The sequence below is a fragment of the Microcebus murinus genome, chromosome 6 (genome assembly GCF_040939455.1).
Source record: "Microcebus murinus isolate Inina chromosome 6, M.murinus_Inina_mat1.0, whole genome shotgun sequence".
NCBI classification, from domain to species: Eukaryota; Metazoa; Chordata; class Mammalia; order Primates; family Cheirogaleidae; genus Microcebus; species Microcebus murinus.
In genome coordinates, this window is record NC_134109.1 from 73,663,924 (window position 1) to 73,687,684 (window position 23,761).

Genomic DNA, 23,761 nt, shown 5'->3' on the forward strand with positions numbered 1-23,761 from the left:
TATGGATGGATTTCAGGGCATTTCTGAAATCATTTATCCAGATGAAAAATCTACTTGGTAAAGTTTTCTTGCTATTCCTAAAATAGCTCTGTGGGATGGTAGAGGTTGGCAAATTGTATTCTGATGGTACTTCTCTTTGCATGAACCATTGACAACTCAGACAGGGCCTCATTCCCAGAAGAGGTGACAAAACAGTGGAACCGGAACACTTAGGAAGGGACAGCCATTGCTTTTTCAGAGCCGGTACTTACATTCAAAAGCAGTTTTATAGCTTGTTCAAACAATTTCATAAAACATAGCTTCCATCTCAGGGAAAATCCTAATTTGTGTCTGAGAATTTACCCCTGAGCTGAGACTCAAAATGCAAGATGTTTTTGGTGTTGTATATGCAATGAAGCCAGAAGAAAAAAAACTCTTCCACAAAATCATAAAGTATTTTTTGGAGGACTGAGCTGTATAACAGAGGATGCAATGTGGTAAGCTGTTATATTATTTATTCTTATGTAAAAATTACTTCAAATCTTATCAGGTTAAAACAATAAATATTTACAATTCCCATAGTTTTTGTAGGTCAGGAATTTGTGAGTGACTAAACTAGGTCCTGGCTTGAGCTCTCCAACGAAGCTGCAGTTAAAACGTTGGCCGTGGCTGCAGTGTGCTGAAGGCTTGACTGGGACTAGAGCTTCAGCCCCCAAGCTCATTTGAGGGGCTGGCTCTTGGCAGGAGGCTTCAGTTCCTCACCATGGTGACCTCGCCATAGGGCTGCTTGAGTGTTCTCACGACATGGCCACTGGCTGCCCACACAGCGAATGATCCAAAAAGAGAGTAAGGCAGAAGCCTCAATGTCTTTAGTAACCTGATCACATATTGTCACTCTGCCACATCCTATTTACTAGAAGTGATTCACTAATTAAGTCCAGCTCATACTAATGGGAGAAGAATTAGCCTCCATCTTTTGGAGGCAGGTGCATCAAAGAATCTATAGACATATTTTAAAACCATCCCAGCAGTTTAAGTTCTGCTTATTGAAAACTTTCATGAAGTATTGTGAGTAAAGTATTTGAATGGGAACCCAGAAAACCTGGCTTCTCCTTCTAGGTCTTTAGCTCATCACTGTGTGAGTGTGCACACTGCACAATATCATTGGGTCTCAGTTTCCCTGTTGAGATACTCATGGCCTATCTAGTTTTAGAGTGAGTCTAGTAGTCTAACCCATATGCAGAGATTTCTCTCACCATGACCAGAGGAAGAGAGGAGATGAGCTCGCTGTTGAATGCTGAAATTAACTTGCGCTCATCTCACACACAGACTCATACCTGAACACACCTGGTGTGTCTCAAAGCTCTTGATCGCCTACCTTAGACTGCAGCTGTAGTCTTGTCTTACAGCTTGGCTTTCTGACATTCTCTTTTATCACCCAACCTTCTGTATTGCAGGCAAAGTTCAAGATTGTGACACGTGCCACTCTACGTTTTACAATTGTGTAACTTGATCCAGAGAAGTTTTCATTAAACTGAATTTAAACAGCTTATCAGCATGCATTCACTGTTTTATAGCTCAATCCTCCAAGAAGAGTCTAAAAATTTTGTAAAGAAGTTTGTCTTCAAGTTTCATCCAATATACAACATCAAAAAAGAATTGGTTTTTATTAGACCAGGATCTATGTGAAGAAAATTCTCAGGGGATGCTAGAAATGTAAAACAATCACAATAATGAGAGGGTGGGGAAAATAAATATGTTCTTGAAAGAGAGAAACCAAGGAGAGGTTGAGCCACACTGCACGGGTTGTAGAAGAGCTCAGATAAAGTGACGACGCTGCGTCCGGCGGGCTTTCCTATTAGTTGAACCTAGCTCTTATACCTGATTCTCACGGGAAGGATACTTAAAAGCATCAGGAGAATCAACATATTTAAAAGAAAATACCCTGAGTCATAAAAGTAACTCATAGTTTACTACTTTCAAATGTTTTTGGTCTCCAATATTTATCAGGTGGCACATAAATCTGCTCTCCCAGTTGTGATTTTTCATTACATGAATAATAAAGCTAAAACATTGACATTGTAAGTGCCATAAATGGAGGGAAAATGATAACTCTGTTAATCAAACTTATTTTAATAGTGGACTCTGATTCTTTCAGTTACCTGGTGGAAACGCTTGTGAGTCAGCCGCAGTTTTTACCAGCGTGCTGGATTCAACGTAGCTCTTCCCACAGCAATTCGTGGGGATTTGTTGGGATATGGTAGCACAATGTGCAGTAGAAGTTGAGAAGTCACACTGTGGGCACTCTACTGAGTTTGCTGGTGAAATTCATTTGTCCAATTAGCCTTATTTTATCTGTCTCAGGCCTTCAAAACCAAGCTAATTAGGTTGGCTACTACAACTGACCCAGGAAGCCATCCCTTGATTACTGAACTGGGGACATCTGTGGGAATACAGAGTATGCCCTGCATGAGGAAGGAACTGAAGTGCAACCATTGCTGCTAATTAGACAGGAGACAAAGGAGAAGAATTTCCAAAGGCTTCACAAGGTAGAGAGGACAGCATGATTAGAAGAGAGAAAACATTCTCTTTCTAATTACCTGTAGCTCAGCAAGTTTGACTGCCAACCAAATCCACTGGGGTGGAGCTGAATATTGACCTTGAGGGCATTTTCGAAGAGGGAGGGAGATCTGAAGTAAACCAGTTTTGCCCAAGGGTTTACAACAATGTTTTTGCTTGAGATCCAAAATGAGCTTAATAACAGCATGAATGTTCACAGTGCCTGTCTTCAAAGGCTTTCAACACTGTGTTCACAGTCCTACCTTCCTGTTTGACATTTCAAAGCAGTTGGATGGAAATGGAAATACTTCTCCTCATTTTACCTGGCTAAAGCAGTCATGCTCACTACAGGGACAATTAGTAGGATGGCAATGATTTAATCTTCAGCCCATTACTTTTTTACTCTCTGTGCTCTAACTACTGTCCCTGTTGTAAAGTTCCTTAGCCTGGAACACTCTCTTTCTTCCCATTACCTTGATGCAAATCCTTGCCCTAGATAACTTCACTTCATCCTTCAGGAATGGTTTAAACATGGGAGCCCCAGAGGGCCTGGTCTTTCAAACACCCTGTACTCTTCCTTTGTGTCTGCTTTTCTCACAAGACTGCGTATTCCATAAGAACAGGGTCTTACGTCTGAATTATCTGACCCTGTGTGCTCAATGGTTCTTGTTAACATCTGACATCTAATGAGCATTCAAAATACTTATTGAATAAATGAACAGACTTGAGACTCAAGATAGAGGCTTGAAATGACTCGATAGAAAACTGAAGTGATTATCCATCATTGCATAACCAGACAAATTATCAACCTCTGTTTACAAGAGCCTGAGTTGTCCACTTCCTTATATTTCAGTAAGGCATAAGGAAAAAAAAAAACATCCTCAATTAAGTCCCAGGGTGCCAGAATGAATGAGTCTCTTGATAATCTCATTTAGTTAATTTAGAGAATCACAAGGCAGGGGCAATAGCCAGGACCCAATACCTTTTTTTTTTTTTTTTTTTTTTTTTTTTGAGTAAATGCCAAGTTTGAGATGGTGCCAGGCAACTTGTATGAAATAAGTCATTGCAAATGGTGAGGATACGTCATCTTCTTCTTAGGGCCTTCCAGCCTGGGGAGGGAGGAGCTAGAGACATGTCTATAAACTACTGTGACAGCGCAGAGAGAAAGCCAGGTACTGTTTGCCCATTTTCCTATTCATTCAACTATTCACTGAGCACACACTGCATGCTAGTAACTGATACAGGAATAGTAGGCAAGTAGTGAACAAGAAAGTAAAGCCTGGACCCCAGAATGAGACAAGTGGAACAAAGCCAGTCCAGCAGACCTACAGAGGATCTTCCCAAACATTTTGCAGATGTGTAAGAAATAAATGCTTATTCCTCTATGCCACTGAGATTATGAAGTTATTTGTTATGTAGCAGAGGCAGACTGATACAGGGATGAGAGTAGAAGCAGGGGATTCAATTCCTATGCAACTGCAGTGGTCCAGGTATAAGATCATGATAGGCTGAGGTAGGACGTGGCTGGTGGAGATGTTGAGAAGCAGATGGACTTCAATCTTTTAGATGCTGAATCAAGAGAATTTGCTGATGGACTGGCTATGGGGAAAAGGGAAAAGGTTTACTCAAGGATGACACCTAAGATTTGGCTTGAGTATCTGAAAAGTTGGTGGTGCTAGTTAAGGAGATGGGGTATCCTCGGGGAAGAACACATTTGGGGTGATAATCACAAATTCAGATATACAAGATTAAGATGTGATATCACCTATCTCCAGTAAGAATGGCCTTTATCAAAAAGTCCCAAAACAATAAATGTTGGGTGTGGATGCAGAGAGATAGGAACACTCCTACATTCCTGGTGGGACTGCAAACTAGTTCAACCTCTGTGGAAAGTAATATGGAGATACCTTAAAGCGATACAAGTAGATCTACCATTTGATCCAGCAATCCCACCACTGGGCATCTACCCCAAAGAACAAAGGAAAATCTACAATAAAGACACCTGCACTCGAATGTTTATAGCAGCACAATTCACAATTGCAAAACTGTGGAAACAACCCAAGTGCCATGAATATATGAGTGGATTAATAAAATGTGGTATATGTATACCATGGAGTACTATTCAGCTCTAAGAAACAATGGTGTTATAGCATATCTTGTATTTTCCTGGATAGAGCTGGAACCCATACTACTAAGTGAAGTATCCCAAGAATGGAAAAACAAGCACCACATACACTCACCAGCAAAAGTGGACACATAGGAATTACATTTATCGGGCATTGGACAGGTGGGAGAGGGGAAAAGGGGACGGGTATGTGTGTGTGTATATATATATATATATATATATATATATATATATATACTCATCATTATATATAATATTATATATAATGAGTGAGATATGCACCATCTGGGGGATGGTCACATTTGAATCTCTGACTTGAGAGGGGGGGCAAGTGCATTATATGTAACCTTAAAATTTGTACCCCCATAATATGCTGAAAAAAAGATTAAGATGTATAAAATTTGAGACACCTCTTAGACCTCCAAGTAGAAATATTAAGTAGATAACCTGGATATGCAAGTCCAGGGCTCAGGGAAGAGGACAAGGCTGGAAGAGTACCTCTGGGGATCATCAGCATACACATGGAATCCAAGGGACTGAATGAAAGCACGCAGTGTGGACTGGCACAGCAGGAATTCTGAAGACCAATATTTAACCACAGAATCATGCTACAATTTTGCCCATGTGTCTAGCCACTTCATGTGGCTTTTTCATGAAATATGTAAAATAAAACTACAGATGGAAACCTGGAGTCACAATTGAGGTGTGCTCTGGTAGAATAGAGCCCATTTATTAAATATGGGCATTCTCGGCCGGGCGCTGTGGCTCACGCCTGTAATCCTAGCTCTTGGGAGGCCGAGGCGGGCGGATTGCTCAAGGTCAGGAGTTCAAAACCAGCCTGAGCAAGAGCGAGACCCCGTCTCTACTATAAATAGAAAGAAATTAATTGGCCAACTGATATATATAAAAAAAAAAATTAGCCGGGCATGGTGGCGCATGCCTGTAGTCCCAGCTACTCGGGAGGCTGAGGCAGGAGGATCGCTTGAGCCCAGGAGTTTGAGGTTGCTGTGAGCTAGGCTGACGCCACGGCACTCACTCTAGCCTGGACAACAAAGTGAGACTCTGTCTCAAAAAAAAAAAAAAAAAAAAAAAAAAATATGGGCATTCTCATTGAATTGATGAAAAAGGCTCCTAATACTGTCATTTTGTGTGACTAATGCTGATGAAGCAGAGGTGTTTTTTTTTTTTTGTCTAGTTTTACTATTTCTGTTTAAATCTATAGTTTTATTTAGGTATCAGGCTTCATTTACTGTTCTTATCAATGAAATGACTGATGAAGCCCACATACGTATGTATTCTGGACATCTGGATCCACTGCCAAGATACTCATCTCTGCCAGTGGAACCCAACAGTACCCTGGAGGAGAACTGTTGACTTAGGGTGAGAAGAAGAGGGTCAACATTCTTTCACCCAGACAGATTTACTCATTTTGGCACCTGGGCATTAGTTTGCCATTGGCTTCTTTATTTGAAGAATTTATTTTCTATTACTGATATTGTTTTGACTATGTACTTATTTCTGGGCTTTGATGCTGTTCCACTTTGTGTTTTCACAAATAGAGTCAATTTCCTTGCCTTTGTTTTTTTATAAGCCCCTTACCTGTCCCCACTGACTGATTTCCTTTTCATTCTTAGGCATAGAGATTTCAGGAGGTCTGGTGGGAAAATGAGGAAGGTGGGGTAGGAGAGATTGTACATGCCTATGCTATGGTTTACATTAAGGTGACACTTTCAGAATTCATGTTGAAGCTTAATCCCTAATGCAACAGTATTAAGAGGTGTGGCCTTTGGGAGGTGATTAAATTATGAGTGCTCTGCCTTCATGAATGGCATTAGCATGCTTATAAAAATATTCAACATGGAAGAGAGCACTCTCTTGCCCTCTGTCAATTTCAACAGGTGAGGACATGACAGTCATCCCATCCAGGGCATGCAGCAACAAGGTGCCATCTTGAAAGCAGAAAGCAGCCCTTACCAGACTTCAGTCATGCTAGCACCTTGTTCTTGGACTTCCCAGACTTCAGAACTGTGAGAAATAAATTTCTGTTCTTTATAAATTACCCAGTCTCAGTATTTTTTTATAGCAGCATAAATGGACTAAGACACTTTACAATTGCTAAAGGTATAATGTAGACATTAATACCCATTCTTGACTAGTCAAACTTCAGATGTACATTATTCCACCTTCTTCTGTCATCTGAGCCCGAAGTGTCTCCTAAGTATGACGTTGTGATGCTGTTCACATTTGTCTTAAAATGTTTATTTAACATTTGTCTTAAATGTTATTTTTGCTGTTGGTTAATTTTTTAAAAGTTTGCTGAATATTTCCAACTAGATTGTAAATTTGAGAACAAAAACAATGTCTTACACATTTTGGCCTTAAACATCTCTAGTCTATAGTACCAATAATACTGAGGAATGGTTAATACATCCTTTTTGACTCTAAAAACATTAACACAAGGATAGCAATAAACAGATTTTTAAGCATCGATACTTCATATGCCTTTCAAAGCTAAGATGCCACTTTGTACTCTCAACCCTAAAAGATGTATGTCTCCCAGTTCAAGACCCCATAAATATGTTCTCCTTATACTACTTACTGTCCATTTCTTTCTTCAAGATGTTATTTAACACTTATCTTCTTCCCCATACATTCCTAGACTACCTCTACTAGATTCTAATAAAGTTGTCCTTGGCATGCCAACAATCACATGTGTTATTATGTAGGTAGGTATGGTTGATTATAGAGTTTTTAGTAATTATTCCATCATTTTTCCGAGAATTCTACTTGGGTTTGCTCTGTTTCCTGCTTTAAGTTACAAGTGACTTCAGGGAAGAACTTCTAGAGCATGTCTCATCATTTCTCACAGTCCATCCTATACTGTCCACATGTCACATGATAGATGCCCAAATTATGACCACTGATGATAAATTTGCCTAGGAAAGCAGATTCAGCAAAGCTAGGAGATATTGTGTTCCTCACAACTGGGTTTGTAGCCTGGGGAACATATCACTAAAACGCTCTGAGGACTCCAAGAAGGCACAGAATAACTTTGTCTTTCTTCTTGTGGATTGGTAGGGAATCTTTTCCTTCTCAGAATAATTGTTAGAAAGGATGAATCACAGACACCTGTGTTTAGCCTGGCTATAGCGTTTGCAACTGTCAGGTAAGTAGACGCTCCCTGACTTCATTACTACCAGAGTTAAATACAACCCAAGGCTTCTTAGCAAGCTAATAAAAACAAATCAGAGCAAACTATATGCTTTAAGAAGCTGTTTTAAAGATAAATCTTGGTTAAAAAGATTTAATACAAATGTTAGAAATATTAGTAAAACAATGTTAGAAACAATTTTCTAATTCTATTATTTTGATAGCAAAAGCTTTTGATTTGGCTTTTTAAAATGTTTTAAAAACCATTAGCACCATACAGTAATTAAATAATGTCACATTTTTGACAGGCTTAAAGGATAAAATGTTGCTGCTTCTTGTTCATGAGGGAGACAGTGATAGGAAGGCAACACTGCACAATGGTTTGGGTAAAGTTTGGCCTCTGGAGTCCAATTGCTTTGGCTCAAATTCTACCTTTATCTTCTACTAACTATGAGACTCTGGGCAAGATATTTAACATTTCTAAACTTCAGGATCTTCATCTATAAAATGATGAACATAACTGTACCCACTCACTATGGTTTGAATGTTTGAGTCCTCCCCCCACCCAAAAAATCCTAACCCCCAACGTGATGGTATTAGGAGGTAGGGCCTTTGAGAGGTGATTAAGGTATAAGGGCAGAAACCTCATGAATGGGATTTGTGTCCTTATTAAAGAGGCCCCTAAGAGCTGCCTTGTTTCTTCTACCATGTGAGTACATAGGCAAGAAGTCCCCACTTATGAAGCAGGAAACCTCACCAGTCACTGACTTTGCTGGCACCTTGATCTTGGACTTCCCAACCTTCAGAACTGTGAGAAATAAATTTCTGTTGTGTATAAGCTACCTATCTAAGGTCTTTTGTTATAGCAACCTGAATGGACTAAGATACTAACTCATTGGATTGTTGTGTAATTTAGGCAAGTTAATACATGCAAAAAGTACTTTGAACAGTCCCTGGCACATGGTAAATGCGCAGTAAGTGTTTGCTGTTATCATTCTCACCACTATCTCACACCACCCACCACAGTCACCCCTACATCACCCTGTGACCACCAACCACCATTATCATCATCACATCCACCACCCACTATCACCATCACTAACTTCTGCTGTCACTAACCACCACCACCCTCAATCATCTCCACAACACACTATGACCACTACCCATCATCATAGTCCACCATCACCATCGTCACCATTTACCATCATGAGAACCCTGACTACCAGTAAGCATCACCCACCATAAACACTCCCATCATCTACCATGATCTGACATATCACCTTTATCTTTCATTGCTCAGCAAAGGCCACAAAAGTAGCCAGGAAGTCCTTTTTAATCACCTTTTGGACACAAGAACTTATAAGGGTCTTTGGGGTCCCTTATAATCTATCTATTAGAGTCTTCCCATTTCAAATATCCTAATGTCTCCTAAAGATCATGAACAATGGTGATAACTGACACAACTACAGGCTTACTATGTTTCTGGCACCATGATAATGTAAGTTTTCCATGAATTATTTCATTTAAGCCTCACAAAAACTCTGTGAGGTACGTATCATTATTATTTCTGAGGCTAGGATATTTTTTTAAAAAGCACCAAGGCTAGGAAAGTTTCACTAACTTGCTTAAATTCACACAACTAGTAAGTGATAGAGCCAAATTCAAACCCAAGATAGTCTATTCTACCGCCCAAACTCTTCCATATCACTCAGTTGTGACTGAGCCACTCTTCCTCCTCCTGTATTTAGAAATAGTCTAACTTTTCCTTTTCATACTTTCCATGTTTCTCTTTTTCATGCTCTTAACTGTAACAATCTGCCTTCAATCATTTCAGCTACAGAAAGTCTGAAAATCTGCTCAGTTCCAATTTGTTGATTGATTGATCTCCACCCTATAAAACCCAATTAGGAACATCTCTATTGGGTATTGCATATGGCAAAATCAATAGAATATGGCCCATACTATGCTTATTATTCCATCTTAGACCATGTTCTCCTTCTGATATCCTTATTTTTTCTTGCTACCTTCGAATCTCTAAGATTTAATATGACATCTGCTCCTTTTCTCTCAACATATCCAGGCTCAGCCACCATCATCATCATCCAGTTATGTAAATTCTATCTCTGTAATTTCTCTCAAATGTATCTCCACCAGTGAATTCCTACCAATACCATTATAATTTAGAAACTCACTATTCCAACCTGAGCACAGAACCCGTCAGTGGTACCCATCACTTTGTCTTCTTTTAAAAAGGTTTCCCAGCTTTTACACACTAACCAATACTGAAGTTTTCAGCTTGGGATTTAGGTTTTCCCCATTATAGCCACCTACCTACCTTTTAAACCTCATCTCTTACCACTGCCATCAGTGTATCCACCCTCTGGACTCACAGATCACGGGGTGATTTAGTCTGTTTTCTGCTACTGTAATAGAATACCACAGACCAGGTAAGAGAGCAAGAGATTGAACTTGCAGCCTCAAGCCCTTTGATTGTCAGCATTGATCCATCCATGAGGGGGGAGCCCCCATGATCTAAACACCTCCAAGTAGGCACCCCTTATCAACACTGCTGCATTGGGATTAAGTTTCCAACACATACTTTTTGGGGACATATTCAAATCACAGCACTGGGCGTCCTGAGCACAGCACGCTTTAGCCTTCGGGACATGCTCACACTGCTCCTTGACTGGATCTCTGTACTTGGAAACTTGACCCTTCACAGCTCATCTCTAACATCATCCTTCCCCCCCATGAAGCCTTTTCTGATCTTCTCAATGGAATGAGTTTCCCCTCTTTAAGCCCTTCAGGGTTTCCTCCCTGCCTTACTCCACTTACTTTCATTACAGTGATCTCTGTCCATGTTTGCTCTTCTTAAAAGACTGTAAATTCTTTGAAAGCAAAAGCTGATATCCTTTGCCAAAACCAAACATGACCTTTATGTTATAGAGCCACAATAAACATTAAATTAAAAGCCATATTTCTACCAATGGCCCAATTTGCTAGAGCTTTTGTATCATAAAACCAAAGTATAGAAAATATGTTAAAAAGACATGTAACAACCTGAAAGCAAAGGGAGTGGACCAAACACTTTGGTCTAGAGATTAGCTCAGTATGGTGTACCCAACCAGAAAAGCAAGTGTTAGAATTTGGGTGATCTGGAGAGAAGCACAGTCAATGGTTTCCTTTACCTTCATGACCCAGGTAGATAGTCCCACTGAGTGACTCATAACCTCTTGATCTTGGCTGTGAAGGGGACCAAAATGAATAAATTGGTCTTGCCTTCATCTGGTTTATCTGTCATACAATCTATTTACATGATTTGGTAAGCTATATAAATTCTTAATATCCACTTCACCCAAAATAGTTCTCTTTGCTGCTATAGTAACTCTGCATTAATTCTGGACATTGCTCATTTGGAAAGGAAGTGGACAAGACTATCAGATGATACTCTTAACACTGGCCTAGAGAGAAGGAAACAGAGTTTAGAAAGCTGGTGATGAACAAGAGGAGGAAGCAGTGACAAATACACAGAGAGAAGCAGAAAGGAACTGATTAGGAATCTGGCTTGGTGAGTCCCAGGGGAAAAAAACATAAACACTGCAAGGTATGCAATCTAGTCAGGATATGGGAAAACCCAGAGAGAAATCATCCAAATATTAAGAATACAGGGTTGTATGGTGAGGAAAGGTAAGTAAGTGAGATGGGAGTGGAGGGAGACAAGAAGAAAAGCACATGGGAATCTTATGATCATATCATGTCAACATATTTTGAGATACATTCTCCTACTTAGAACTTAGGCATGAATGCATATTAACTGCAATCCCTCTTCAAGATCTCTTAATCAGCCCTATTGGATTTGTCAGCCTGGAATCCCACAATAAGATAAGGAAGAGGGACTGTAACTGCAATGCAAATATAAGTGAATTAGTACTGGGAGACATGGTACATTTTCAGGAAAGTTGGCCCACTTATTTTACACAATATTCAGTACATTATTCTGGTGCAACTAAGGAATTTTGGTAGAGTTGGAATTCACTACAAATGGGATGTGACTTGTATTAAGAAGAAGAATATTTAGGATTGCTACAGTAATTTTTTTCTCCTGGAAGTTTAGTTACATTCTCCAGCTATTCAGTTCTTGATTTTATTCACTCACACATTCATTTATCCATTCATACAATAGTCCAAGGATCTGGAGGCAGAGTGCACTTAGCTCAGTGAAATGGGTGAGGTATTAGTGGCAATATTAATAAGGCCCCTCTTTTACTGATAGGAGAGGAACAGGGAGGTGACAAGTCCACGCCTGTGCAGTGAGTTTCGTGCTGGATCTGGGGATGGAGCTCAGTGCTCTGCTTGCTGGACTCTATTTTGATCCTTGTAAGGCCTGATTCTCCTGAGATTTCTTTGGCCAGCCTCCAAGCACCTGCAGAATCTATTCTATTTGTAGAAAAGCAGCAGTGGAAAGGATCCCCCTTTCTTGTATTTAACCATGATCATGCCATCCTGGGTGTGCAAGAGATAGAAAACAGGGACTCACTGTTCACGAAGACAGCAAACCTCAGGAAGGACAGGTAGCGTTCCCCTTCAATGGGGTTCCAGCCGACGTCAGGGTATCCTTTGGCCAGAAGCATGGGGCAGCTCTGCAGGCCACAGCCTGCCAAGTAGGTCACCACCTGCCAAGAATAGTACAAAAGTAAGTGTCTACTCATACACATTGGGGTGGATGCTGTTGAAAAAAAAATCCTGAAAACAAGTGTTGGTGAAGGTGTCGAGAAGTTGTAACTCTCGTGTGCTGCTGGTGGAAATGTAAAATGGCACAGCCGCTGTGGAAAACAGTATGGAGGTTCCTCAGAAAATTAAAACTAGAGCTACAGTATGATCCAGCAATTCCCCTTCTGGGTATATACCCAAGAGAATTAGAAGCAGGGTCTCAAAGAGCTACTTCACACCCATATTCATAGCAGTATTATTTACAATAGCTGAAATATGCAAGCAACCCAAATGTCCATTGACAGATGCATAAGCAAAATGTAGTATAGACATACAAGGGAATATTTGGCCTTCAAAAAAAAGGAAATTCTGATAATATGCTATAACATGATGAACTTTGAGAACATATGTTAATGAATAAGCCAGTTATAAAAAGACAAATACTGTATGATTCCATTCATATGAGGTAGTTATAGTAGTACAAAAAACCATCGACACAGAAAGTAGAACAGTGGTTGCTAGGGGTTAGGGAAAAGGGGAAGTTATTGTTAAATGGATACAGAGTCTCAGTTTTAGAAGGAGAAAGGAGTTATGGAGATGGATGATAGTGATGGTTGCACAACTTTATGAATATATTTAATATCACTGAACTGTACACTTAAACATGATTAAGATGGTAAATTTTATATGATATGTATTTTTCCACAATAAAAAAATTTTTTTTAATTAAGCAATACATATTAAGGGCAAAACCAAAAACAAAACAAGTAATGCTGAAAGTTTTTACAAGACAGTTGTGAGACTTGTGAAATTCTGGGAACTGAAAGGCTTTTGTTTCCCTAGAAACCAGAAAGAACCCATGATTTTGAAGTAAATAATTCAGATTTGTGACCAGAACCTCCAGTCCATTTCTGTTTCCAAGTAATTAACAAGACTGATTATCACTGTTATGTTGGAACGCACCATGTGCTGTCAGCTCCTGGGTTTTTCCAGCTCTGGCAAGACCGAGTTGTCATTTAAAAATAAGCCTAACTAGGGTCCATTTGGGGAGGTAACAGTGCAGAGAGAGAGAAGGGTTCTCTGTGGCTGTCCATGTTCATTTGGCCATGGTGTTGCAAGGCCAAAACATCAGCCCTGATCAACTCTGAGTGGGCCCTCGAGTAATCAGGGGTCTCTCCTCAAACTCTGCATCAACAGCAGCTGTCCAAAGTCAAAAGCCGAGATGTCAAGGTTGAGATGGCCAGAAGAGAGGCTGTGACCATTTAAAGGCTGGGATTGGTAGTGTCCTCTTTGCTTCCAGCTTGCCAGACACTTATCACAAGATCTCAGTGCTGGGATCTTGTAGAGGATTTTAGATTCTGCCCTACTTTGAAGCAGGTTTCAGGCAAAAAGCCTGGCATTAGACCTTTATGTAAAATGCAGCTGCTATTCTAATTTTGCCTTTGATATTTTATGTATATAGGAAAAAGAGGAGAATCTACTGTGCTGCAAAAAATCCTCAAAGTCAGGGAATGGTGGTTTTGTTTGTTTGTTTTATTTATTAATCCCCAGGGCTTGGCACCTAGTAGTTGCTCCATAAATACTAAAAGAATCACATATTTGCTGATATCAAATACTCTTATTTTGCAAGCATAATAAATCTAGGGCAAAACTCAGTAAGAATCTATCATCACACTTATTTCTTTTTAAACTAGGAAGGATACTGCTATTCTGCTTGGAGTTTTGATTTGATTTTGTCTTAAAAATGTCAGGGAGGCTGGGCGCAGTGGCTCACGCCTATAATCCTAGCACTCTGGGAGGCCGAGGCGGGAGGATTGCTCGAGGTCAGGAGTTTGAAACCAGCCTGAGCAAGAGCGAGACCCTGTCTCTACTATAAATAGAAAGAAATTAATTGGCCAACTAATATATATAGAAAAAAATGAGCCGGGCATGGTGGTGCATGCCTGTAGTCCCAGGTACTCGGGAGGCCGAGGCAGCAGGATTGCTTGAGCCCAGGAGATTGAGGTTGCTGTGAGCTAGGCTGCCGCCACGGCACTCACTCTAGCCTGGACAACAAAGCGAGACTCTGTCTAAAAAAAAAATGTCAGGGAAACACCAACAGGGGTGAGATTTAGGCAGAGTTTTCAGGGATACAGGGCAGAGCACTTCACTGGCCACTAAAATAATTGCACACACGTGTGTGTGTGTGTGTGTGTGTGTGTGTGTGTGTGTGTTGAAGTGGGGCTGTTGTTCAATCCTAATTTCTGCTGTGATCAATGCAAGAGAGAAACTCTGGCATTTACCAGCACTTTGCTGTTCTCTCCTGTAAAACAAACTTGGGTAGTTTCCCAACATGAGTCTAAGTCAAGTCTGTGGCACTGTGCTTGGCCACCCCAACAAAAGGGGCCAGTAAACCTCAAGCCCCTTTACAGATTTCCTAAGTGCCATTTCCCGCCTCCCAGCTTGCGAGCCTGCACGCAGCACATCTGACATCTTCCAAGGGAGGCTGGGTGTCTTTGCTGAGCAGCACCATTTCAAAAGGTGAACTGAGGCTGAGAACAGGGCACTGAGTTCAAAACCTGGTGACATTACCTTGTTGCAGAAGACCCTTTCACTGCTTTTCACACAGGTTATCATCTCACCACCTAAAAACACTGAGCTATTTATTGCCATTTAAATGTGTGAATAATTGAGTTTGACTGAAGTCTGTCCCACGAGCAGCAGAGACCACAAATAGACACAGCATTTATGGAGCAGCTAGCATGCAAAGTACCAACGGGTGGCAGGGCGTTTAGTCTTGGTGTGTGTATGTAGGGGGTGGGAGAGGTGGTGTCCCTTCAACACAGGCCTAAAGGGCCTAGAGGAGCAACTTCTAAAATTTCCCTGTGGTCGTTTTCACTTACTCCTCTTGCAGCTGGGAGAGCCTATGAAAGTTAACCCTAAGTCACATTGGACTGGGACTTCTCTCAATAGAATTTTAAAAAGCAGGTTCCTCCATTATGGTATCAGGTTGTTTGATAACTATCCTACTTAAACAAGCACTGTAAATAGATTCTTTCCCCAACTTCTACTTTTAATTTAATGATTTGTTAGGAACCTAATGAGGCCCAACAGAAATATTTATTGGGTTTGTCAAAATAAAAAAAAAATGATTTTACTTACATTTCCTTCCCCCTCCCAAATATTATCATTTTAAAACTATTTCTATGCTATTGCAAAAGACCCTTAAGAACAAAATAAAATGACCGACTCAAAGATAAACCCTTCTGTCGTGGGCTGAATTGTGTGCCCCCAAATGTTCTATGTTGAAGCTCTAATGTTTAGTGTCTTAGAACGTTACTGGATTTGGAGACAAGGCTTTAGGTGGTGATTAAGTTCCAGTGGGGCTGTTAGGGTGATGTCCTCATGGCGAGAAGAAACCTGGACATGCAGAGATGCCAGGGATTTGGACGCACAGAGAAAGACCACGAGGGGACACAGCAATAAGGTGACCACCTGCAAACCAGGAAGAGAGGCCTCCCAAGAAACCAAATCTGCTGACACCTTGATCTTGGACTTCTGGCCTCCAGAACTGTGAGAAAATAAATGTCTGATGTTTCAGCCACTAAATCTGTGATGCTTCATTATAGCAACTCCAAGGAACGAATAGACCCTTCTACTACCAAAAATCTGCTACATAAACATAGGCATGTAGCATTGTGTAATTTCTACTCCATGTCCTATTAAAGTTTTATACATTTTTAAAAATATGTAAAGCTAAAAAGATTTTTGGGTTCCACAAAGAGGACCGCATCATACAATTACCACATACACACGGGCGTTTTGTCTGTCTGGTTCATGGCAGGCCCTCGGTAATTACTAGTCAATGCATTTGAAACAGAATTTACTAATTCAAAAACTTCCGTAAGTTTTGATGGGTAATTATCGTTCCATCTTAGCAGATCAGACATAGTTCTGTAGCTCGGCCAATGACGCCCGCCAAGGCCGGAGGCAGCGGCATCTTCGCAAGTGGTAACGTTAGCTACGCTGCCTGTGTGGCTGCCTCGCCAGATGAAAGCCACCCGCAGGGGAAATGACACTCTCTCCCTCTCGCTTTCCTCAACCTGTTCTCTTAGAGCCTCCTCACATTCACTATTTGGAAAGAAGAAAAAAATGTATATAGTTATGTTTCCTCTCCACCTCTCATATACATTTTCTGGGATTTCCCATCCCTCTGGCTGCTCCTCCTCACGTTTTTGTTGGTGTCTGTTCCTCGGTGATTCCTTTTGGTGATGGGGGTCCTCGGGGCTCTGGCCTGGCCATGCTCCTTTCCTTGCTCCAGGCTGGCCTCTGGGGCCAGGCCGTCTACCCCAGAGCTTGAGTCACCCTCCACGCACTCTGTGCGCAGCTCAGAGAGCCCCCCGGGACTTAGTGCTGCGTAGCCAGCTCCTCGCTTGACGGTGCTATCGGGGAGCCGTAGAGCTCCTCACACTCGATACAGCCTGAAGGAAACTCATCACCTGCCTCCCCAAATCTGCCCCACCTCCTGTACTCCTCAGAGGAAAAAGCAGGCCAACCTGGCATCTGACTGATGGCTGCCATCTGTCCTCTTGTAAAAGGTCCCTTGGATTCAAATACCCCTCCCATCACTGCACCAGTGATACTTGAAGTCGGCACCATAGTGCGCTTGGATTACTGTAGAGACTTTCCTCTCTGCCTCGAGTCTTGTTTCTGTTTCAGTCAGTTCTTCTTACAGAAACTGGGATGTGTTTCCTAAAACACAAATTGTATCGTGCTGCTCGCCTGCCTGGCGGCCTTCAGTGGTTTCCACTGTGCTTGGCTCTGGGGGACGTCCCGTAATATAACTGGGCCCAGCAGGGCCTGGAGCCTGAGGCCCTCGATTCCCGGCTCTGCCGCTGACAAGCCCCATGACACTGAGGATGCCATCCAACCTCTCTCCGCCTCCGTTCCCTTGCCCATAGCTGGTGGGCGATAATAAAAATGCTGTTCTGAGGTCACGTGAGTGATCTGCGGGGAGCCAGCAGATCGGGGCCCGGCACACGGCGATCCTGTAGGAGTGCGCACTTCTCTCACTAACAGCTGCATGAAGTCCAGCTCCTCGCTGCTCCTGCCCCATTTCCCACCACCATCCCAGCAGGCCGTGCCTCAGTCAGACTCAACTTTCCACCTGTCCAGCACCCCAGGCTTTCCTTCTGAGCCTCGAACATTCCTGGCACGCTTCTACAACACTGCAGCTGAGCAGCCTCTGCTCGAGTGTCGGGTCATCACTGTTTCTGAGTGGCCATCCTGATGCCCTCGTCAGGGGCAGGTGCCCTCTTCGTGTGCTCCCAAACCCGCAGACAACCTCCAGCTTGCCCAGGCCCTCTCCCCGACTACGCTGCTCTTCTCCACACTCTGAAAGCACATTGCCAATCTTGTTAGTCATCTAGTCAAAGATGTAGTGCCAAGAAAGGGATGTAGGGAAGAGACGTGGGTGAACCAGCCCAAACCACCACCACCACGAGCTCCATTCTCAACCCCAGTGAGGGGCAGCCCAGTTGTGTCTCAGTTGTGCGTGGAAAGGACATTGATTATATACTTTTCTGTCATGTGTCTTTCTTTCACATGTAGACTTATCAATTAGATGGCACAGAACTTTATCAGGAACTACAGGTACTTGGTGATGTTCCCTGCAGACCAATGAAGCTGGACCCCAACATACGAAGAACACAAATATCCACACTTTCATGTCTGTTTGGTTGCTTGTTGCTGCCCCCAGGAGATCCTGCGGTCACAATTAGAAACCCAGACTTGGCTGCACTGGAAGCAGAACAACACATCCCCTCCCCGAGGGTGAGTTACCTTCTCGAGGTCTGGTTCCTCTAAGCCCAGCGCTAACTCGTTGTTGTCCATCACGGAGGAAGCGGCCACATCCAGCGGAGTGGATCCCCTCATTGATGGGGAGGCTGGGGAAGGAAGGGAGAAGGAGCAAGAAAGAGATGGAGACCACCCAGCGCTGAGCTGAGGTTGCAGTGCACAGAAGTGGACAGGAGAGGGCAGCAAACACACCGAAACCCGGGTCACAGTGCTGTTCCCCAAACGGGCAGCCCGCCCAATTTAACAACAGCTTTAATTGCTGTCCTTCCTCCCCACACTCATTACTGACTGTGAATATGGATTAACAGAAAATCAATTCATAGGACCAGGTGGAGCCATGTCGTTACAAGAGCTTTTCTAACACAAAATTTCTTGGGACCCCCATCTCAGAGGTCACTTGACCAAGGATAAAGCCAAAGGACTTGGGCATTTCTGGGACCACCACCTAGAGTTTTAAAATAACCTCAAACAGCATTAGCTCATATTGTTTCATCTGGTTACCAATACTGTTTTTGAATTTTCTTAGTTTATTTAGCTCTTAGACTAGAATTAAGAAAACCTTAGGTGGTATTTTATAAAAAAGGCTGGTGGCTTTTTGAGGTTTTATTTGATTAAAAAAATGAGATTTCAGATTTCAAGTGCACATATTTGTGTATTACACAAATTTGTTTGGTTTATATCCAGAGCAGTGAATAAGGCATGTGCGCTGACTTGCCTTTCTAGTGGTGGTGATGGATTTACACTCTTTATCCACAGTTGTTCTTGGCCAGGCTGCCTTGCAGCTAAGGAAAGTAATTGCTGTTGGCTAATGGGACAGGCATGCCAACCTGCCAGGAAGAGATTGGATCCATGACCTTGGTCTCATTAGCACTGCGCCCTGGTCAGCTGAGTGGGCTGAGAGGAGCTGTGTCCCCAGACTGTATCTGCAATCCCAGGCAGCATTTCATAAACCATGAGCCACTGGTTCCAAGAGAGATGAAGTAAAATTGCATGACTATGCCAACACAAATCTCTCACCAGTGCTGGTTGCAGCAACATCCCTCCTTGGGTTGGAGAACATAGGCACGGCATCGTTATTTTAGTTGTTTTAAGCTCAGGCGGGCATGCATGTAGCTTCTCCTTTTATCTCCTAAGTGGCCAGCAGGAGGAGTGTAACCTCTAAGTTTGAATGAGGAAGTTATAACATGACATACGTACCTAGGCCGACACTGCTGTTCTCCAGCAGGTAACTCAGATGCTCAAACATGGCCTTCTGATTCTGCCGGCTAATTCGACAAAAATAGCAAAGGAAGCGGCAGCAGCTAGCAACCATCTTTGGGAAAGCAATCTGTAGGAACAATTAGGAAACATCAGGGAAAAGAATCTATCAGGAGGCCTTTTTTCTGAAAAATGTGACCTCAAAGAGTCCTGTTTGGGTAAGGTCTTGCAAGCTGAGAATACTCTGAAAAATGAACTTTCTTCTGTTTTTTCTTTTTCCTAGACTTACTCAGTGGAGGGACAGAGAGTAGAGGGCACCTAAGAGCCTTCCAGAAACATTGGGAGTAAATTATAGTTCCTGAAATCTCTTTCTTGCAAAGGAAACACATGCCAAACAAGAATCCCAGTCATCCTTGGATGTCACATGAGATTGCATGATCCTGCACCAGACTATTGCTGTTTTCAACTAGGAGGGAGTGGACGGAACTCTGATGGGAAATAACATAAAGGGAGATGGGTGATCACAGACAATCACGGACCAGCAGCATATCAAAGCCCCTGGCTCAACGCTGCCCCTACGGCTACGGGAGCCTGAAGAGCAGCACCCTCTGTCTCTGTGAGCCTTCTCCAATTACTTTTGTCCTTGATAACTGCTCTCCTACGGGCTCCCATAGCGCTCGTAATTTGATTTACACAATTTAGCACAGAGATGCCATCTTATATCACTGTTGATCGTGCTTGGCCTCTCTTCTTGACAAAGTAATTAGCATCTCCAGCCGGGCCACATCTTATTTTCGATCCTATGACGCACAATAAATGGTGTCAGTGTTAACCTTCCTTGGTTTCCTCCTTTAGAATCACAGAGGCTGCATTAAGAAATAGGGTCCTTCAGTCTTCCTGCTTGCTGAGGCATCTAGACATTTGCTCAGGGATCTCCTGGAGAGCTTTCACTTGTCCAAGAGATCAGAAGGAAGCCAGGGAGGAATATGATGTTGGCTTCTGTTTTTCCTTCATACTCCCACCTGCCAATACTGGGGAAACTGCACTGGGGGGCATTCTTTCCGAGGACCCTGGCACTCTGGAGTTTCCAACATTTGAAGCCATACCCGATTCTACTGCTTTCAGAAGCCACCTAACCCTGAAGAGGACCTTGGACAAGCTGCAATAAACGCCCAGTTGTGGCCCATCCCTACTCCTTTCCCCTTGTCAACAGGAGCTCCCCCTGCTGCAGGTTCCTATGGGGGAGCTGGCAAGGAAACTGGCCCCTCAGGAGCCCGGCTAACAGGGGACACATGCGCACTCCTGAGGGAATGCTGCCAGGTCATGATTAAGATCTCGTTCTACTTTAAAACAGCCTTCTCCAGACTCAGCATGAAGCACACAAGGCTCCTCTGTGGAACCTGAAGTTATTTTACCTTGGGAGGAGCAGGGCAGTGGAATATAGGAAGTAAACTGAGCAGGTGGATGGCCCAGTGGGGTAGACAGAAAAGGCCCCCAAGAGATTCACGAGCTGGAGCTTTTATATGGTGGGATTCCATCCAGCAGCATTTCTGGGCTCCTTCCTGATATTGTGCATGTCCCCTACTCCCTGGGAAGGGTAACTGAGCATGTGGCTCTGAACAAGTCCCCTCATGTGCCCCTGCCCATTGGGTCGAGTTCTGCCTGAGCTCTCCTTAGAGCATTACCTGAGACTTCTCTGTCCCCAGCACGTTCACCATCACCTCCATCACTGTCTCATGCATGCCAAGGACTCTCATGAGGTTGGGATGCTGGTAGAATACCTTGTTGTTCATTATCTCTCTAGGATAAAGATAAAAGAGAGACCTCAGAACTTGCCTATCTCTATGCTATGAAAATTCAGGGGTGAGAACATACAGATACATTGGGGGTGTGTGTGAAGTAATGTCAGAGTGAAGGGCTGAAAAGATAAGGCAGCGGCACTAGGTCAGTTGGAATATATGTGGAGTGCCATTTTTAGCTGATATAAACATTTTGTGCTCCTCAATTTCTAAGTATTTGCTTTTTTTCTTTGAAGTATGGCCTCCTTGGGTTCTCATAAGATTCAAAGCAAATGACTGCTTTTCTACAAGACTCCACCACACTTCTTTTGACAAGGAGTAGCAGGCAGTCTGGCCTCTCAGGTTACAAAGGTGACTCAACTGGCAAGGCTATACCCCCATGAGGAGTGAGGTCAGGATCAGGACACACAGATTTAATACGATTTGAGGCCAGAACACCCACATATCAAGCTAAACCAGTCTTCCCACTTGTAGCTCTCTAGAGGGAGTTGCACATGCCCGTCAACGACTTACCCCAGCCCATTGATCATGAGTAGCTCCTCCTCCTTGCCCATCCTGACGCTGAGGAGGGAGCGAATCTGGCCCAGCGCGGCCAGCAGGTTGATGGTGTCGCTCACGGAGACCTGGCTGATGGTGTAGGTCTTCCGCAGCGCCTGCAGCAGCTCCCCGATGCTGTCGTACTGCCTGCGGAGCAGGTTGAACATCATCCGGACCAGCTCCGCGTCCTGGATCTGGTCCTCTTGCGCCCAGCGGATCATTGTCTGTGAGATGAGTTCCTTCAGTGTTGCTGGAAGGACAAAAGGAGGGACCGGTCTTGTGGCTGTCATGGCTCAGGGAGAGCTGGGCATCTCAGCCACCTCATTCAACTGTAAGGCACATTGTCAGTTAGTTGAGGTTAAAAACTCCTTATTTTAGTGGTGGGGTCATGACAAGCAAAGAAGTAAAATATATTCTCAGAAGACAAATGTGCCAGCCACACAACAAGAGAAGAGTATGTCGACTACGATTTGAGGATGCTAAATATTCTATTTTGATTAAACAGTGTTCGAATCGATGCTGGAAAGAGACTGATAGTAAGACTCTGTCCTTGCCTTCAGAGAGCTTACAAGCCAGTTCTTTACATTTTTATTTCATAATAAATTAATTTTATCTGTATTTTTATAATATAATGCAATGCAATAAATACCATAATGGGGGTACGTGTAAGTGCCATGGGATAGAGTAGGGAGCAACTGTTCTGGGTGGGTGAAGGCATGAGAGGAAGGCATTGGCCAAGGCTTCTTTAGAGTAAAGCAATAGTAAGCAGTGTGATGTCTCCACCATAGATACTATCTACATGTACTTTAAGGACACCACATGCCATGAACTATTTAAGCAAAGCTATTGATTCAAGAATTGTAAAAGGTATTTTAGATGATAGAAACATAAAAATATATCAGGAGAGGAAAAGAAGTGGACAGAGAGAACACTGTGTCAAGTCCAAGTCTAAAGGCTTTGTGGCTGGACATCTGACCACCACCCTGACTTCTGACTTCTTTGCCCTGGATCTTTGGCAGGAGTCAGCTGACACTGCCTCACGGACTACTTTTATGAGCATCAAGACAAAAAACCACTAAGACTTTGAATTCAGAATTTATTTGGGCTCATACTGGTTACACAGAAATGCCACGGGCTACACAGGTAAGGAAAAGATCACGAAAGTGGGTCTCAAACCAACCCTGGGACCTCCCAAGGTTGTACTAAATGGCCTTGAAAATTGCTGATTGGCATTGGTGTGGGAAGATGATCAGAGGGAGGCAGATGTGAGCAGGAGGACAAAGTGCAAGGGGACCCATTAGAATGGCTGAGAAGGAATTGCCCACCCTTCCCCATACCATACACACTTCCAGAAGATTCCATGACAGAGGTGAGATATGCTGCTCTTAAATCACAGATACCTCCTAGTCTGGTGCTGCATAACACTGTCCTGCAAGGTATGGATGACACGAAGATCCTTAATTCAGACTGGGTGACAAAGGCAGAGCTAAAGAGATGCTGAAGGTCACCCAGTCAATGAAAGGCCTGGGAATAAACTGAGATTGATGCGTTTGGTGGCCTGTGCCATCTCTAATAGTGGAGGTTTCTACTCCATATCACTATCCATGGCAGATGTCTGCTCTACCTATGGTCTTGGCTCATCACAAGGATATAAAAATAGAACTCAGTTACCAAAGCTGTAAAAGAGACCTAAGATGTAAAGGATTAATTTAACTTACTGCTGTGTCTGTCAACCCTGTGGGTGTTTTAGGTTCAGGTGGGAGACATAAGCTGAAAAACTCAAAAAAGGATACCTAAGTCAAAGAAAAGTACAGTGTACAATTAAAAGATATTTCTAAGAGATCTCACTAGGCAGGGATAACTGGCCAAT

General features: G+C 42.9%; 1 protein-coding gene across 5 annotated transcripts in view; it reads right to left on the minus strand.

The window, feature by feature from the left end:
- RYR3 (ryanodine receptor 3) overlaps nt 1-23,761 on the minus strand; it is a 505,145-nt gene that overhangs the window by 136,229 nt on the left and 345,155 nt on the right. For all 5 annotated transcript variants that reach the window (XM_076004231.1, XM_076004228.1, XM_076004227.1 and 2 more), the window contains 5 exons: nt 21,868-22,141; nt 21,241-21,355; nt 19,556-19,685; nt 18,344-18,447; nt 12,351-12,486 (listed from right to left, as the gene is read on the minus strand). In XM_076004231.1, coding sequence (XP_075860346.1) covers nt 12,351-12,486; nt 18,344-18,447; nt 19,556-19,685; nt 21,241-21,355; nt 21,868-22,141 — 759 coding nt within the window. The remainder of the gene's footprint in view (nt 1-12,350; nt 12,487-18,343; nt 18,448-19,555; nt 19,686-21,240; nt 21,356-21,867; nt 22,142-23,761) is intronic.